The sequence below is a fragment of the Psittacula echo genome, assembly GCF_963264785.1.
Source record: "Psittacula echo genome assembly, chromosome: 4".
In the NCBI taxonomy this organism is placed as follows: Eukaryota; Metazoa; Chordata; class Aves; order Psittaciformes; family Psittacidae; genus Psittacula; species Psittacula echo.
This window is the reverse complement of record NC_137738.1, coordinates 93,932,138-93,951,594: the sequence shown is the minus strand read 5'-3', so window position 1 is coordinate 93,951,594 and position 19,457 is coordinate 93,932,138. Positions and strand designations below refer to the sequence as shown.

The following is a 19,457-nucleotide window of genomic DNA, read 5'->3' as shown; positions in this document are numbered from 1 at the left end:
AAGAACACTTTTTTTCTGAGGTGTAAAAAAATACAAATATAAATCATAATGTTATGCAGTCTTACAGCTAAAAAGCAGTAGGTTAATAAATAAACAGCTGTAGATCTGAACTAATATTAGCTGGTGATGAGGGCATACATACCTAGATTTTTTGCCTCACAAGGTATGATACAAGTTTAAACTATTGAGCTAAGCTCTATCTATTTCTGCTCCATTCAAAATGTTAACACCACAGTTGCAGATGATGGATTTGCAGTAATCAAAATATTTTGCAACACATTCTGTGATCAAAATAGAAATTTGCTTCAGTGGGGGCTAAACGCAGAAAGAACCATAAATAAAACATGATGAAGTACATGGTTAAATTCATGAATGTCACGTTATCAGTGTGTGCCATTGTTCACAAATATTTGTAGCACAAATATTTGTTATGTATTAGAAATAGTTGACTGTAACAAGCCAAATTTTAAGTTTATTCATATACAGCATAAAATAGTCAGCTATGTCCTCCTTAATTTAATTTTGTTTCCCCAAGCTTTTTGCTCCAGTCTGGCTTTTTGTTGTGAAAGAAGTGGTGTGGGGGAGACCAGCTTTCCAGATCCTAGGAAAAAAAAAAGCCACATTCTCTACTGTTGTATCATATAGCTAGATTTTTAAAAAAAGCCACACTTTTCCTTCCTTCTTCCCCTCAGAAATTAATAAAAAAAAAGAATCAGCCCAGTCAAGTGAGCATCTGACTTTGGTGGAAAAACAATTTCCGTGTAACTTCAGATGTATTAAACTACTCTCGAGCTCTGGCCTCTGGCTTTGCTGGGTCTGTAGTGATGAGGAAGGCAAAGAAAATAATTGCCAGCTGCCAGGTTGCTTCTGTTATGCAGTGCCGTGAATAAAAGTGACTGGTGTCTAAGGCAGACAGAAAAATTGAATTATGGTGCTTAATATGTTACTTGTGGTTTATGCAGAAACAGTAATTTATGAAAGCACATCCTGAGTACCTCTTGTTTGTTTTCACTGAGAAAAAGTCCTATTGATTTGAAATTGAAACATCCTTAGTTCCTTCTCTCTGATCTAATCATAAAATACTGTAATGTTGCAGTGACACAGCACGCTGACTAGATCATGTACTCAAATAGAAAACTGATGCAAGGCTAGCTCTTGTATTTGGGTAGCAGAGAATGGTCTGGGTGATAGTCTTTACTATGTGATTTCTTAGTGTTGCAGATCAGTGATTGGTGCTGGTTTAGTTTTTTCCATTAAGTGCTTTCCTTATTAGGTTTAGTCCCCCAGCCACTGCTGATGTGTACCTTCTATAGTAATATAAATAAATATAAATAAAGCAGTTGTGGTCTATAATACATATATAAAATATAGAAAAATACATATATAAAATATTATTTATAAAATTATATATGAAATTACATATAATATTATATAAAATTATATACATATATAATATATATATTTATAAATAAAGCAGTTGTGGTCTATTACCTGAAAATTTGTCAGGGCATGAACTTTGGTACCCTATCTGTAGTAATTTCGTAGAGTTCTATACAAGTAATTCAGGATATTTGTGATTATTTCAAACCTTAGAATTAATTTCAGAACTCCACTCTAGGATCTTCGTTTTCTCTTATCAGAAAAGAGATGGTACCATGATCAGCTATCAATCTGATAGCTTCTAATGGATATGTTATATTTTTGCTTATGCATTTTCTTCTGACATGAATGCTGTAGAAATTGGGGATTCAGTTTGCATGTACTTGTTTTTTGAAAGTCTTAGGTTGATGAAACAGAGTAGCAGGAAATTCTTACTTCTTTTTGCATTTTCGTAAGTTAAATGAGGCCATGTTACTCAGTGCTAATGGCATGAAGGGATTTTCCTACCTATTTTGAGAGTGAGCTCTGGTGAGCAGCAGTTTAAATTTGGCAGTTCATTTAAACAGTTGGAAGAAATTGAAACATCATGACAGTTTAATACATGAATAATCTGCTATATGAGCCAATATATGTATGCACAAATATAGCTCTGGGTAAAGAGCGCAGTGGCTAGCAGCTAAATAGGCAATCTCCAGTGGCCATGATGATGGTAGGTCTGTTCACCTGTAAGGTGTCCCAAGACACCAGTCTTTGGGTGTGCCAGTATGCTTGTTGTTGCTTTGATGCCTTCATTTATGTACAGAGAATGAACCTCTGTTGAAAATACCTCAAGAAATAATTTAGCCAACTAATAACCTATTGGCACCACCCTCAAGAGATGTACAGACTTTGGTTTCTGGTCCCTCTAGCCCTGTGCTTTGCTTCTCCTCTGTGAGAGCATCAGCATTTGCTGACTTATCTGACTTACCCCTAAATAGTGGGAAACAATTATTCTTGTAAATGAAGGCAGTGGTGCGAACTACACACTGGCAAGAGTACACTACATTCTGAGGAATTATAACTACTGAATACATTGCAGAGCTGTACATGAACAGTCACAGAAAATGCACCTTCAATTGAACATCTTTCAATTGAATATCTTTTTGAGGTTGCTGGTCTTCATGTTTCTTCTGGTTTTGAGCAGGGTTACAAAAGCTCTGCTTTATGGAGTAAAGTTTGTGGTGTACCACCTTGTCTTTGTAAGTAATCCATGTGGGATTAGTAAATAGGAAGGAGATAGTTTTCAAAATCCTTTTTAAGGACACCATCACTTGCTGGTTATTAGTGTCTTAAAATATACAAGTTTATAGAGTTGTTGACACATGTAGGTAATGCATTTTTGTTTTGGTGTTTGGTTGGAGGTTTTTTGATCTACCTATAAAGAAAGCTGTTGAATAGTGCTAAACTATGCAAGAATACTAATGCTAAAACTGTTGTACCTGTATCTTGAGAGCAAAACCCTCCAATTTCAAGAACAGTAAATTCATAAATAATCCAGTTTCAGTTCATGTTCTCACTTTTTCCAAGATTACACACACACAGAGACATACACACACACACCTTTTCCTATTTCTAGAGGTCATTCCTGTTGGTTTCAGCAACATTAATGTTTACAGCTCCTCAGGAGGAAGAGGCTGATGCTCCCATATTTGTAAAGCAAATAGGTGCCTCTCTGAAGCTTTGCACTGCAGCTGTAATGAACCTGAAACATTTACAGCTGTTCAGGAAAAGGGCCTATTAAATATTCTTTCAAGTAGCATAACTGAACTCAGACATTGTGTAAAACTAAGAGGTTGAGAGAGATGTTTTAATTTACTAAATGGGAGGCTTTTAAATGCACCAGAAAATCTTAACCGTTCGGTTCTGATTTCACAAATTAGTCCACTGAATTTTTTGTTTTCATGTGGAGAATATATGCTGAAACTTAAGATGCAGTTCATTTGTTTTTTCTGCTGACTCAGACATCTTACAGCTGAACACTTCTCACCTTGATTTCAGTAAGGAATACTCAAGGATGTTAAAAACCTGGTCCTTTAGTAGCTGTTTCATAAAGTAGCAAAAAATCTCACGTTTCATTAACAGAGCAATGACTTTACAGTCTGTACCTTAAGGATCTTGTTTCATGCCCCTATTCAGATGAAATTTTCAAAAATATTGTCAGATTTTGTTATAAGAGTTATAATTTCAGTTTTCGAACAAGATTTATGTTATTAATTTTACACCATGTAAGGTAAACTTAAGAACTACTTCAACAATTGGAGCAATGTTTTTTTTCGGGAAAAAAAAGGAATTGTAAGAGCCTGACGTGAACTGCCTGCAGAATTTCTAACATGAGTAAATACAAGGATAGATGGTATTCAAATAAGAAAATACAAGCAGAGCTGCATTTTATTTCTCCTTACACAATGGAACTTTTAATGAGCATTTTCTTTTTCTTCTGTAAACAAATCTTTTGTGTGTGTGTGTGTGTGTTCTGGATGATTTGAAGTGCACACGTTTACTCGGGAAGTGTTAAGAGCAGCAGCCCAGTTTTTCAGAGAAAGATGGTTCTTTTCTCATTCTGACTTGCGGGTTGGATTTGTTTGATTTTTTTGGGGGGTGGTTGGTTGGTTGCTTTGTTGGTGGGGGGTTGAGGTGGTTAGTTTCAGTTTGAGTAAGCAGACTACTGGAGTCAGCTGTCATTTTTATCTTCATAGCCATGGTGAATTGAGTATGTGCTTGTATGGGTACATCTTCAGTAAAACCTCTTAAGAGCTCCTGCAGCCTGAGGCACATACATCCTTCAGCTCCTCTTCTGGGGTTGCAGCAGCAGCTGCAGCAGTTGGCCAGGCTCTGGCATATGTTACTTCATTTGGCATCCTTCTTGTTCCACCCTGCTGTATTTTTCTGAAGCAGCTGTTAGGTTTTTCTTTCCAGGTTTGGAAGTTCTCAAATCTTTACGGTGTAGAAAACTGGGTATATGAAAACCTGGAGGCATTGCATCCCAGAAAGCAGCTTGCACACAGGAGACATATACTATGCCAGTATTAATATTTTTTGCAAGGTGCTTTAAAAACATTGTTTCTCTTCTATTTTAACCAACAGGTTCGCCATAAAATGACACAAAAGGTTTATGCAATGAAGCTACTCAGTAAATTTGAAATGATCAAGAGATCAGATTCAGCCTTTTTCTGGGAAGAAAGAGATATCATGGCCTTCGCCAACAGCCCGTGGGTGGTTCAGGTAAGGATGATGAGTAATAGTAAAATAATAATAATAAAGCCATACAATTTTCTCAGTCTTGCGCTGGTTTTGAGTTCACATCGAAACTCAAATCATGGTTTAGGTTCAGATTTTACTATTTAAAACATGTTTGCAGCACTTTCACTGAGTTCTATGTGTTAGACAGTAGATTAATTTGCATTTTAGTCACTACAAATGCATCATGAAACAAACAGATTTTTGAAATACCTACATAATTATTTGGAATAATAGGGAGGCTACCTTTCCAACTAAGAAAAATCTGTATAGAAATATAGAAACAAGTGTCAACATTGTTTCCATTCTTTCCTCATGATACAGTCAATGGATCACAGGCAATTAGTACTGGGAGTGCTCTAAGTAGTTCTTCTCTTTTCACCTGTGATTTGGTAGATGGATAAGTGCACACTCTGGGTCTCCTGTAAGACAAGAGATTGTAGCAGTAGTTTGCTTGAAACCATCTTCCTGTTTAGTGGTCAGCTCAGACATAGTATCCATGTAATGGAAAGTTGACTTCCTCAGCTGGTTTTGAACACTGTTGCTTGCAGCTCTCTCATGACATGTATGTGTCATCATCATGTTTGTAGTAGAATGACACCTTCGGGAAGAATCAGTACTGAATATTGCAATTTGTTGTAACTTGTAAGTTATACCAGTTAATAAATGAGTAATGAAAGTGTATGCTTAGAGAAACTGTTAGTAGTTCAGTTTGTTAAATAATTAATATACTTAAATGCTCTTACATATATTGCCATGCTTCTGTATATTTAATAAGTAAAGACCGGCCTTCAGGTTTCCATATGTTCTTCATAACACTTTGCCTCATGTATGCAAGAAATGCTTTACAAAGTTTTTTTAATTATATGTTTTGCTCTTCTGAGAATATTCTGAGTTCTTACCTATATTCAGTAAGAATACTTAACCAAATAGATGAATTTTTATTTAGTTCTTTGTTTTAGTTCTAATGACAGTAGTTGTCTGGAATGATTTTTACTTTTCACTTGCAGCTGAGAGTAACAAGAAATGTACAACACTCAGTTTTCAAAGGAAAGTGTAGCAACTGTGATATAAATGTGTGTGCTTGTAAATTGCAACTGCACTTTGATTCATTTGTCATTATGCCTTCTGTGATGAAGTTTACTAGTGTGTTATATTTAGGGATTGTGTCCAATGTGATAGGACATTGAGCTGGCTTTAAGAAAATGTAGGTCCTGTTCTGAGCTAGAAACTGGGACAGATCACACTGCTTCACTGTGCTGCCTATTTTCTGTGAAAAACAAGTGAAACCAGAGTACTAGATAATTTAGATTTTTTTTTTTTTTTTTTTTTAATGGAAGCCCTTGAGGGCAGTAATGAAAGTGCTGTATAAAGGCATAGTGTTGTCATTAATTATTGTGTTGTATTAATATCTTTACATGTGAGAATACAGAGAGTGTTTTGGATTTTAATTTAGATTTTAATGACCATTACCATATATATTGTATATTTGTGAAAACAAATACAATACAATATATGTGTATTCAATTATGTATTTATAACATAGGTCTTCTGTCTGTAACACACAGTTTTTATCTAAGGGTCAAATCTCAGTAGTAATGTTCTGCCTTCCATGGTTCCTTGTCCTCTGCAAACTCCCTGTTCTTGATTTTCTTCTTTCCACACATCCTCTTTTGCAATTGAATTTTGTGTGGGTAACTTAAAGGTGTGAATGGGTTTAGTTTTTAATGTAAAGGAGCAGTATTCCCTGAGAAATAAAGTGAGAGACTTTCAGATTGAACATTGGATAGTAATGCTTTTTGCTGGTTTGGGCTGTTTCCAGACCTGGTGATTGCTGAGTGAAATCTCTAAAACTTCAGCCCTCTATGGCTGAACTTAACCTTCACTATCGTGCTAGTAGGAAACATAGAAGCGGCAACCTATACCAGACCACTATTTTATTGTTAAGCTTAATTTCCTTGTATTGTGTTATAGCTGTCTTCAGGAACATTTTTTTCTTTCTTATTTCAGTATATGTGTCGATTTAGGATAAAATCGGAAGCGACGTGTGTTTTTGTAAAGAGTACAGAGATAAGGAGATTTAGATGCTATTCACTATTGCACTATTTTCAGATGAATGCATGATGCTCCCTAGCTCAGATTTGGTATTTTGCATTTTGACGCAGCGATAATTTTTAATGCCAAGACACATGGATATGTGGAAGCTTACACTCCTGAAATAATCAGGAAATCTTTTTTCATTTTCTTAAAATGAGGGGCTTTTGAAGTTCATTAAATTTGAAAGTGCTGTCGTAATTAATAGAAAATGTAGATTATTTAAATACAAAAAATAAAGTTAGTTTACATTACTGACTCTTACATTACTCACATTACTTTACATTTACTCAGGTTTAATGAAACTTCAGGTTAAAGTGCTTTACTCTTTTTCCTAGCTGCCTCTGAGAAGTAATTTTGGTTTTTTCTTTTTCTTTTTTTAATGTTGCAGCTATTTTGTGCCTTTCAAGATGACAAGTACTTGTACATGGTAATGGAATACATGCCAGGTGGAGATCTTGTAAACCTTATGAGCAACTACGATGTGCCTGAGAAATGGGCCAAGTTCTATACAGCTGAAGTTGTTCTTGCACTTGATGCAATTCACTCGATGGGCTTGATACACAGAGATGTGAAGCCTGACAATATGCTGTTAGATAAATATGGGCATCTGAAGCTGGCAGATTTTGGCACCTGCATGAAAATGGATGAAGTAAGTATGCCACTGAATAATTTGTCATCTGTAAAACTGTAATTCTAAGGTTATTTTCTTATGAATTGCACTATCCAAAGGGATATTCATCAAATTGTCCACTTGGTTGGAAAGCTGTTCCTTGTTTCTTAGCTTTAAATATAAGAGTGCTTTAAATAGTGCAACCTTTCCTATAATAAAACTCAGAATTCTGTCACACCCAAGAGGCATGTAAACTCACTTTTTGATTGGGTTTTTTTTTCTGTTACTTTTGAAGGCATGTGTGTTTATGAATTTCTGAGGTTAACAACTGTTAAAACTGAAAAGCTTATGAGACAACTCCTAATTTGGAACATTAGTAACCTTGAAAAAATTCATAAATGACATTTTTCTGTAAATGAAATTATTTTATAGGCACAGTACAGTCACTGTTTATCTTTTACTGTGTCTAATTGTTCTCATAGCATCCTCTAGTGGTCATTAAAATGAGGTCACAGTAAGGCAGCGGTGGCATGTGATACACTGAATAAATTTATGTTAGCTATTTCTCAATATGTCATACATTTTTAGCTGCTCAGATTTTGCTGTGTAGAGCCAACATAGTTTTCTTATGAGGTTGTATAAGAATATTTTATTTTTGTAATAAATAAAAAAAGGGTGTAATACTCTATATAGACTTACAAATTATGCTACCTTTAGGAGTTTGCACTTTTTAACATCTTCCCTGACAAACAGTATTATGCTGTAATTTACACAATATATTCTGATGAAAAATTGCAACGTTCTAAAAAAACTATGTGTGAATTTGCATAATGATTTGCCAGGCCTTAGAAAAGTTTCTGTACTCATGTTGGCAAGAAACATCGTTTTAAGTTTATTTGCTGTAATACGTTAGATATTTTTCTGTATTGTTTAGGAAGTGCTCGATGCAATCTCTGCAATGTACTTAATTTGCATTTGCATCATTAAGTTGATATCTGTTCAGGGGTAGCTAGATAGACTCTAGATAGAGATAGAAGTACTATCTCTGGTTTGGGTTTGTTGGATTTTTTTTCCCCTGTGACCCTGTGACAATATATTAATTTAATTGAACAACTACAGCTGTTTATGGGGATTGAGTACTCTGTTTAGTTTTGCTAATATAGTAGTTGTTATTCTAAAGACATAGATTGTTTACTCCATTTTGATGGTTTACATGCCTGTATTTTAGGATACAATGTTTATTTTGAAAACAACCAAAAGTAGTACTTGATCTCTTAGTTTACTCCTTAAAAAATTAATCTTGGTTTTGAGCCAGTAGGCAGTCGGTCTTAAAGGAATTTGATGTTCATCAGAAGAGACAATTAAAAAAAAAAAAGAAAAGAAAAAACAAGTTCATAGTCTAAATCTGCCAGAAAAGGATGATCCTTTGTGGTATTTTAGAGATCCCAGAAATGGTAAACCTAAGCCTTTTTTCCTTTTTCTTTTTTTTTTGTTGTTTTTGTTAACAGAATGGAATACTAAAATGTGGATGCTCACATAAATGTGAGAAGTGCATGCTCATTTCTTGTAAGGAGCTTTGGTGAGCACCGGTTTGGGCTGGGTATCATCAATGAAACAGTGATTTCCTAAAGAAGTTAATTTTTTAACAGATTACATTTTAACTTCTTCATGTTTCTCAGACTCAGTGGAATGGCAAATATCTTTCATACAGGAAGCTTTAGAAGTTGAGAGGTTCTGGATTGTCTCCAGATCTCATGCTGCTTCTTACAAAACATGAACACATCCCAGCTGTGTAAATACCACACTGGTGTTGGCAAAAAAATATATGCTTATCCAATACTTTTTTTTTTTTTTTTCTGATTTGGAGTTCTTTAAGCAGTTGTGCACATTAGTGTCTTCATGGTGCTGTTGAAAGCCCAGGAAAATTCTGCTGCAGTTTCATGAGAGACTTTTTTTACCTTTGCTGTGGACTTGAATTCAGTGTCCTCTTAAGTTTTCCAGGCCAGTCCAGACCTCTGGAGCAGAATTCCTTCTTACCAGTATGTGAAAAGAATTGCTAAGTGGTTTAGTGATCTTTTCCAACATAGAAGGAACTGGTCTATTTGTATAATTCAGTTGTGATGGTTTGGGGGTTTGTAGGGCTCCTTTCATGTTTTGCCTTTTTTAAAATCTGCAACAGGGTATTTCTGCAGTTGAAGAAAGATTGGAGTAGGCCTCAAAGATACCTCAAGTACAAATTGTGGTTCCCTTTTGGTATTTAGGTATGATAAGGTAGCCCAGGGCAGGTTTCATTAGATTAATGTTCAGGTTTTCGTAAGAAACTAAGCTGTAGTTGGCTTTGGCAGGTATCATAGTCTGGAAGCGTTGCTGGGCTATAATACTGCCTTGTGCTAACTGGTTTAGAGGAGCACAGGTTTATAGGGTATCTGTTGAAAAGAGATGTGACCAAAAGGAGGCAATTTTACCATTTGGGATTATCACCTCAGCTCAGGCAGTTCAGCTGAAAGAAGGGGTGTGTACGCCTTTTTAGAACTCAATTTATTTCTCTTTGAAACTTGTCCGATACTCTCCTGGATCCTTCTTGCTTCAGTTCATTGTCTACAGCACTCATGCAGTGCAAACACCTGATCTGAGCTATCCTAATGTTTCCACAAAAGTACTCTTCAGCTCTTCTTTACAGAAAAGAACTTCCTGAGGTGGTTGAAAGCCTGGTTCTCAGCCTTGAATCAATACAGCGAGTCATTCAGGTCTGATGGAGATCCTCTTGAGGATGAAAACTAAACTAATTTGTTTTCAGCAATATAATAGTTCTGAATCATGCTAGGAAGCACTCCAGCCTCACTGCCAAGCTGTCCTGTAAGAACATGCTGTTTCTGCTGGACAACCGTTTTAATCTTTGCACATCTCTCACATCACTGCAGAAGATAAGTTCCAAGATCCACCTTGATCTTTTTGAGGTGATGAGAAAAATGCTGGCCTGAGACTCCCAAAAGGAAGCTTTGTGTGAGAACTGCTATAGTAAGTGTGCTATTTGTGCATAAAACAGGTTTAGTATTCGAAACACAGGAGCAACACCTTGTCCAGAGAAAACAGCACTCTTTAGATCTCTTCAAATGCTGAAGTACAGAAGGCAGAAGTCATCATGCAAAATGTAGGGACTGTTGAGATGTCATGAACTGCCATGTATTGCACAGAGAGGACTTCCCTGTTTACTTGGCTTTGATGCCAGAGATCATAGAAGCTAGTCTGACTGTGGTGTTAAGAGTATCCAGTACCTAAAAATACATATAGAGCAACACCCAAGTTCTTTGACAGATTAAGTGTGCAAATGAACAGAAATCTGGGAATACCATATTCAGGTGATAGTGAACCAACCTCCCCAGGGACGTGGTAGAATCCCCATTGCTGAAGGTTTTCAAGATGCAGTGGGACAGGGTGCTAGATAATCTCATCTAGGCTCCCTGTCCCATGACAGGTTGGGCCAGATGATCTTTCAAGGTCCTTTCCAACCCATGCCGTTATATGATTCTGTGAATGCATTTTTAGATTTGTTCCTGAAACAGAAGGTAGAGAGTTTTACGAGGTTCAGAGAGATACAGTCCATTGAAAACTGGTGTTAGCATGCAGCAGGGCCCTTTCAGCTGCAGAAATATGTTTTCAGGTTTTTTTGCTATTCATTTTTTTGACATTTTGTCTGAAAACTTATGGCGTTGTTACCTGGAGTTCTTCAGTATCTGTAATGTCAATGTAAAGAACCAGCCATCAGAGTTGGTTAGGGCTAGTGTGTTTTTGGCACAACCTTTGCTTTGTTTGCATAAGACTTAATAAAATATCAACATGTATAACATTAAAAAACATGTATTAATTACAGAGGAAAGGGAAATGGGGTGTTATTAAGTGCTTAAGTGTCAAAGTGACAAGGCTGTGACTGAAGCTGCAATCTTCAGAGAACTCTTTCAGAACTGTGACTTGGTTTTTTAAGAAGCTTCCTGCACAGGGAGGGATTCAGGTGGCTTCAGCCAGTCTTCACCGAGTGAAGATTCAGACTTTTCCCTTGTTCTAGTTTTGTATTTGGCTAAGAAAGAGATCAACATGCACCAATGTCAGAGTCCTCATTAGGATGCCGTAGTCCTACTAGATCAGCAGAATCACATGAGCCTAGAACAATTCCTCCAGTGCTCAAAGCAAACTAAGGCTAAAGCTTCAGAGATGACCTGTAGGTTAATGCATAGGGTGCTGTTACATGCAGGATTTTCAAATGTTTCCTGCCATGTGCCAGATGCAAGTTTTGAATGTTCTCAGCTTTAGATTTATGACAGCTTTGGGCTTTAGTTTATTTCTCAGTATCAAAATGTGTTCATCTGTATTCTTCTTTGTCCAAAGGATGCATTAGTTCTTCTCAAAAGAATTAACTTAATTTTCTTATTCCGGGATGATCCAAGCTCTGCGTTATCTGGTTCATAGTGTAGAAAGCAGAAGTTAACCTGCTCTTCTTTCTGTAGCTGAGAAGTTAAAACTTCCTTTAGGTTTCAGCTTCAGTATGGAGTTCTAGAAAATGGTAGGCATTTGGTGGGAGGATATTTGAAGAGACTCCTTAGGTCTCTGCAGTACTTAGTCATCATTTCAGTTTTGCCCTACTAATTCTGACTTTCTAGGATTCTGGTTCGTTCCATAAATGAAAGCTTTTGGCAGTTCATATAGTGTATGAAAAAAATACTGTAATTGGATGTCTGATTTTTACATGTCAATACAATTCCCAAAGCAAAGGGATTCTCTTCCTTTCTTTAATATGTATTTTGGCTTTATTTGTTGCTGCTAATATTTTGTATTAATATTCAGAATTAATCTGTATTGCCATTTGTGCTGATGGCAAAATGCAGAAAGAACTTTGTATAAGATGACTTAGAAAATATTTCAGCCTGAGAGGCAGGATAAAAGATGAGTATATTTTTGGTACTTCCCTAACTTCATCCAGGATTTCATTTCATTCATCCATCTGGTCTCTCTGGAATGAATGCAGTGAACTTGATTAAAGGGAAAAAGGCTTATAATTGTGCCTCAGCATGCTGGCAGATCTGACGATGCTTCTGCATCATTTAGGTCCTGCAATGTTAGTTTCTCACTGTGAAGCAGAGGATGAAGCATCATTCCATTAATACAACTGTGTAAATATGTTAATAAAAATAGCTTTTTTTAAAAAAAATAAGCTTTGCTATCCTTTATAAAGTGTTTCTTTTTTCTTTTTTTTTTATCTTTAAATAAAAACCAAGGTGTGACTAAAAACTTACCTATAAGTTGATTTATTGTCTGAATTAGAAACAACTGTTAACATATCTGCTATGTAGGGCCTAGAACTCACATCTTGTCAAAATCAATTTGAAATTTTTCCCTGAATTCAGTGAGATAAAGAGCAGTGTGATATAATGTGAAGCTTCATATTGAAACCAATTGTAAAAATATTAAAATTGGTCTGCTTTTGAAAGATGTAATCAAGAAAGAATGCTATGGAGTAGTAAGGGGAGAGCACATTACCAGCAATTGTCTTTTCAGTCCTTAAGCTTCTGGAGTGAAAAACGGAGTCTTTCAAACGCATTACTCAAACCAGATATTTTGGGCTGTATTTTTTATGTTTTTTTCTGGTCTACTAGTAGACAAATTGTGTAAAGACTCAGAAGTATTTTCAATTGAGCTGTTTGAATTCTTACTGTTGCACAGACAGGTATGGTGCGCTGTGATACAGCTGTGGGAACCCCCGACTACATATCACCTGAAGTTTTGAAGTCACAAGGGGGTGATGGTTATTATGGACGGGAATGTGACTGGTGGTCTGTAGGAGTTTTCCTTTTTGAGATGCTAGTTGGTAAGTGGTATTTCATTTGGTCATCAGATTATCGTTGAGTCTTAACTGTGCCCTCAGATGTACTTCACTGCAGGGGGTTGGTTGTACTTCACTAACAGCTTCTGACTTTTGGGTGATGCTGTTGCTTCATTCCTGTTTGCTTTGCTCTCTGGCTGCTTTTTACTCTTAGGCTGCGACAGCTGTTTGCGTGCTTGCTTAGTGATTAGTTCCCTGACTCGGTTCAGCTTGAAACTAATTCTTAGAATAGTTTTAACTGGGGTCAGCACCTCACCATCTCATGAACATTTGTGCCACCTCAGGGGCAGTACTGAGTTTTCACCAATAAAGAGATGGGAAAGGAGTAGGAAGGGCACAACTGCCCTTCTCTCTTTCTCTTCTTTTTTTTTACCCCAGCACTAGCAATGGCTTCTATTAGGTGAAAACAACTGTGAAAGTGTGGCTTGATTCTTTCTTTTATGCTTGAGTCAGGATTTTCCAGTAAAATACACTGAACTGCTATGGCAACGAACATTGAATATAATCTGTTAAATAGATGAGTCATCTGCATCTTAAAATGCAGTGAGGATCAGTATTATAGTGTGGTAGCAAAACACTGATTATAGAAGGATGGAATCAAGCATATAATTATTAAAAATCCAAATCAGCATGTTCTGGGAATATTGCAGATTTGATGTATCTGGTATCCTGAGCCAGGAAAGATATTTGGATGTATTACAGAATCTCTGTGTCTTTCAGAATTAAGGCATTTTGATTTACAAAAAGCATGTTTTAGAATTAATAGTCTCATAAACAATTTTAGCAATAAATAAAGTTCTTCTGTTATTAAATATTTGACGTAGCTGTCCAGAATGTTTTGTCAGTCTCTTATTTTTTTCCCCCTCCTTTTATCTGAAGGAGGATTCTCCCCTTTTTATCCTTCTAAGGAAAACATTTTTTTAAAACAAAAGCTTACTTAGTTTATCCGTATCCTCCACATTTCTAGAAAGTATATATATTGTTTATATTTGTGTATCACATTCTGCCTATGATCTTCTAAAACATTATGCTTTAAAGAAAGCATAAAAAGCATCCTGTTGTTACGGTTTTAGTAAAGACACAGTACTAATGAAAATGGTACTGCTTTTTATTGTGCATTTAATAAAAAGCTAAAGTGTTGGTCATAGGATGAATCTTAACATTAATTCAGTGATTTAGGATAGTTGTAAAGTGTGTCCTAAATAAAAGCTGTTTCTGAAACTAATTACAATTGAGAAGGGAAAGGTTTGGAAAGAGGGAGGCAGCAGTAAATGTCAGTGATCCCCTCCTCCAGTGTACTGGTGTAGCAAGCAAATGAACTCACTAGAAGTCTAGATGTTTTAATTCAAGCTGGCGTGTCCTAATGTATTCTTATGCCATAAAATGACTGAGACTAAAGGTAGGATTCTTGCATTTAGCTTTCAAAAAGACTGTAAATGTGTTTTGTCCATTTGTCTGTTTATACATTTTTTCACATACTTAGCTTTTGACATTTTCAATACCTTGTTGGAAGCATGGAGTCAGTGTGCTCACTGCCCTCCCAGGTAATCCCTACCTGCACACAGGATGGAGGAAAGAGCCTAGCTCATGCGATTGATTGATTATTCACCTTCCTCATTAAACCTGCAGATTAGTTGTGAGAAAGCATTTGTGTAAAAGTTGCAGCCTCTTGATTACTGACTCGAACCATTTGTATATTCAGAATGTTGTCAGTTTATCGCTACTGATTCTTTTCAGCTGTCCCAGTTTTACCTATCTTAAGGATATTCCAAAGAAAGTAGACTTAACTGAACTCAATACTACAAATCAAGGGTTTGGGTGGGTGAAGAAAGTCTGTGATTTTAAATGCACTATGCCCAATGTGGGCACCCAAGCTAATGTAATTTGTCAGACAACAAGATTTATTAATATGGGTTTAACAGTGCAGTGACACACTTTGAAGGCTCCTGCTCAGAGCTGACTTGCCTTAGGCAGCTCCAGGGGTAGTCAGAGTAGACCTACATGCCTCTGAACCAGTCTTTGGAGAGCTTTGGTGGAGTCTTTCGAACAAATATGCATTAGCAAATCTTTAATGAGTTTCAGTCCATTATTCCCATGGAAGCACTTAAAGATGAGGATTTTTCTGGATGTCAGCTGTCATGTAAATTAGAAACCACAGTGATAGTTTTCAGGTAGAACAAAAGATGTCGTTCACTGGGTAAAATTTTGGTAGTGGCATGCAGGATGGGAAATGATATAGTTTGTCACACAGGCATTTTAGAGAAGGACTATTTTTAGTAGTATACATTACTTTGTACCTTGTGTTCGCTTTACTGTTTGTTATTTTTTAATAAAACTCTATTTTAGGTAAAAGTGCTTATAGACTTACCTTTATGTATTTTGTCTTTTGCAACTTACATGACTTGAACATGACTCAAAATCACAATCCATTTACTTTTCTTTTCAGGCGATACTCCTTTTTATGCAGACTCACTAGTAGGAACGTACAGTAAAATTATGGATCATAAGAACTCATTACATTTCCCAGATGATGTGGAAATCTCTAAGCATGCAAAGAACCTTATCTGTGCCTTTTTAACTGATAGGTAGGTGTATGTATTATTCTGGTATTGGTTTTATTTTGGATGGTATTAGTATATGTATATTGTAAAAATTAATTCCTTCCATAACTTCTCCTAATCTCTGTTCAGATCTCTTCTGCAAAGTCTCCTACTCTCTAGTTTTTCTTTTGGAGTGTTTTTTCCAGGTATTGTATTTTACTTCCATGAGCAGTTCTGACAGCTCCTGTTAACAACACAGTTTGTGCCAGACAAATCCTTGTAATTGTAGTGTATAATACGTAACAAACTTGTAAGGTTGAAAGTGATTTGTAAGCTCCAGCACAGGGACAAAATTGTTGTGCCCAGTGTTTAAGCAGGTGTTACTTTAAAAGAAGCAAATATTTTTGTGAAAATAAGCATGTGTATACTGAATTTAAGCTTTCTTGGAATGTTTGAACTTTTTTTCATTTGCTTTGTGTTGCATTGACCAGTATAGCAAGTATAAGAAACCAGCAATGATATTGTTTTGGCTGTAAATAAATCCTAGAGGACTCTCTTTGTAGAGCTGAGACATTTATTGATATTAAGCTGTGTAAGCTTTTTCTTCATGTAAACATTTACATTCTTTTTAATTCCAGAAAGCAGAGGTCATCTTCAGTTACTCTCATTTAAAAGAACATCACTGTAGGTCCATGGTTAACTCTGGATTGATGATGCATTCTTATGCTTTCCTGTGGCCACCTGAACTTGGTTACAGCAGGGCAGCTAGCCTTTATAGAATGAGGGATTGGAGAAAAAAATTACCCTCTAATGGTTTTTGCATTCAAGGAGAGATTGTTTTCTCTGTTAAGCAAGATCGTGGTTGCTCAGGAAGGATATGCTCTATCAGTGTTTTGCACCCTTAGTAGCTGGAGGGTAGAGAGCAAATACGAGTAGAATTTAATAATGTAAATGTGGCGAGGTGTACTTCCACTACGTGTGTCCGTCTTCCTGTTTATATTAATACAGTGCTCGAGCAATTTATTTGAAACAGATGCCTTCTTTCAGTGTGCGTGATCACTGCTGAAGCACTTAAAGAAGGAAAAAGCATCGACCCTATGATTTATTAGTACTTTTACACACATTGTTTTTATGTCCTGTTTTTGCAGATAGTTTTAAGAGACTCCTCTGGTCAAACTAAAAGTTTCTTGTTGCACTTAAGATTTACTTCACTACAAATATCAGCAAAAGATGTGTCAGGGTTAGTTATGGGGCAGAGGATGGAATTCTTAAGATTTTCATTTGAGTCCAGCTTTGAATAACTGTTCTGTGCAGTAAGTTAGACCTTCCTTCACTTGCGTCTTAAGGTCTGTCATGTGGTTTGGCAGACATGAAACTTCTGCAGTTTTTTTTCCCCTCAGGGGTGTTGGGGTTTTGTTTGTGTTCTTAGTTTTTTCTTAGCTTTTGCTTCAGTGCTCTCTTTCTTGCTTTACTTCCCACGTGGCAGACTCCAAATCTGGACATTTTAGCAGTCGTGGGGAGAGTGCGTGCTAAGAAACAGAGTACATTTTATATGAGAAACTGCAGATCAGTGGTTGGTGGTTTTTGATTTGTTGTTAATTGGTTAAATTTTGTCAACCATTAATGTGGTTAACACAGACAATCTTTACTGAAAGTTTCTTTGCTGCTTATGCACAAGTCTGAATTTAAATAACAAAAAACAAGTGCTGTTTTTCCTAATGTGAATTTTGTCTTAATTGCTGTGTTTAGGGATGTGAGACTTGGGAGAAATGGGGTAGAAGAAATAAAGCATCACCCTTTCTTCAAGAGTGATCAGTGGAACTGGGATAACATTCGAGAGAGTAAGTAATTTAGCTTTAAAGTTTTATTTCTATTCATTATTTATTATTTATTCATTATTTGCAATAGTAGAAATAAAAACAAAACCAACTTTAGGCTGTATAAATTAAGTATTTTCTGTTTACCAAGAATCTAGCTCAAACTTTCGTATTTATCATTTGTATTATAAAACCTCTTATCAGTAAGGGTTAGTAAATACACGTTTTCCTGCTGGCATTATCCTCACTTTTATCATGCATTTAATGTATCTGTTTCTGGTTTGAATGACAGAACTGTATGTTTCAGAATTCCAACTAAAAAAAAAAAGCATGTTAAGTTCTGTTTCTTTGTGGCTTTTGATGTTTTGATTTGTTTTGGGTTTTTTGGTGTTTGGGGGTTTTTTGGTGTTTTGGGGTTTTTTGGTGTTTTGGGGGGGTTGGTTTGGGGATTTTTCAATCTTCTGGTAGTTAAGACAGTAGTTTGGCAGCAGTCTTGTCAGTTCTACTGCTTTTCTTTTAAGCATTTTGAACTTGATAGCTTTAGAAAGAAAAATGAGTATGCCAGTTCAGATTATGAGCTTGATCATAACTTCTAAAGTGATATATTTACTAAAGCTGCTTAAAATGATGAGTGTATTTAATATTGTATTCTTTAATGTGATTGCCTTAGCAAATGCATTTTGTGCCTTAGATAATATGTGCATTAGGCAACCAAAATAAAAGTAGATTTCTTTAGAAAAAAATGTTCACAGTAGTATTTACAGATCAACTGCATGGTTAATATGTACTCAACTCTCAGGACACCTTTATAATACAGTCTTTTTGACATTATAAAGATACCTGTGTATAGCAAGTGGCTGAATCTTGGAGTGAAGTTGATCTTTTCTCTCCTTTTCATAGCTGCTGCTCCTGTTGTTCCTGAGCTTAGCAGTGATATAGATAGCAGTAATTTTGATGACATTGAGGATGACAAGGGAGATGTGGAAACCTTTCCGATCCCCAAAGCCTTCGTGGGAAACCAGCTGCCTTTTATAGGATTTACGTACTATAGAGACAATTTGTATGTGATACTTTAATATGCATTTGTAGAAATAGACCTGCAGATTTTTCTTATATCCTATTCTTTGTTTCACTCTAGATACATAGTTTATCCATTGCATTATATTCTTGTCCAGTTGTGAAGATACAAAATGCAGAGTTGAAGCAGAAGATATCATTTGCTTCTATTTTGATTATTTTTATAAACCTGAGTAAACACAATAATTTTTTTTTTTTATTCACAAAATTATGTAGTTTCTTAAAGTCTTTTAGGCTTAAGATCCTGATAGATTTGTAATTTAGTTCTAAAATGGCTTTTTATTAGTAGCTTTAGTAAAAAGTTTACACGAGATAATACCTTGCTAGGACTCAACTTGAATAGTTAAGAAATAGCTGTCTTAATTAAAAAATTATGCTATGGATTTGAAAACATATGTTATACTTCACTTAAGAAAAGTTTCAAATCAGAAAGATGCATTCACTGAGATAAAACAAGCTTCTTTCTGAGAACAGCATTGGACAAGTTAAGACTTGAGAGAACTGATTAAAATGAGTTGATTGGCAAGGCTTCCAGAGTTGCTCAAAACTTGAATAAGAGCTGGAGGGATTTGTTTTTGTTTTTGACAGGTTGCTAAGTGACTCTTCTCAGTCTTGCAGAGAAAATGAATCTGTGCAATCTAGTAAAAATGAGGTTAGTGCCTTTTTTTGTAAGTATTGATGATACGACGTTTGTTAAGGCTGTTAAGAAAAGATGAAGTCTAAAATACATTTTCCAAGAATTTTTTGAGTTTTTTTGGGGGGGGTGTTTGCCTTTTAATGATTCT

At 35.9% G+C, this 19,457-nt stretch overlaps 1 protein-coding gene across 1 annotated transcript in view; it reads left to right on the top strand.

The window, feature by feature from the left end:
• ROCK2 (Rho associated coiled-coil containing protein kinase 2) overlaps window positions 1-19,457 on the top strand; it is a 102,043-nt gene that overhangs the window by 56,493 nt on the left and 26,093 nt on the right. Inside the window, exons 4-10 of the mRNA XM_080616318.1 lie at window positions 4,504-4,641; window positions 7,142-7,402; window positions 13,079-13,223; window positions 15,685-15,823; window positions 17,528-17,619; window positions 18,496-18,655; window positions 19,261-19,324. Coding sequence (XP_080472444.1) covers window positions 4,504-4,641; window positions 7,142-7,402; window positions 13,079-13,223; window positions 15,685-15,823; window positions 17,528-17,619; window positions 18,496-18,655; window positions 19,261-19,324 — 999 coding nt within the window. The remainder of the gene's footprint in view (window positions 1-4,503; window positions 4,642-7,141; window positions 7,403-13,078; window positions 13,224-15,684; window positions 15,824-17,527; window positions 17,620-18,495; window positions 18,656-19,260; window positions 19,325-19,457) is intronic.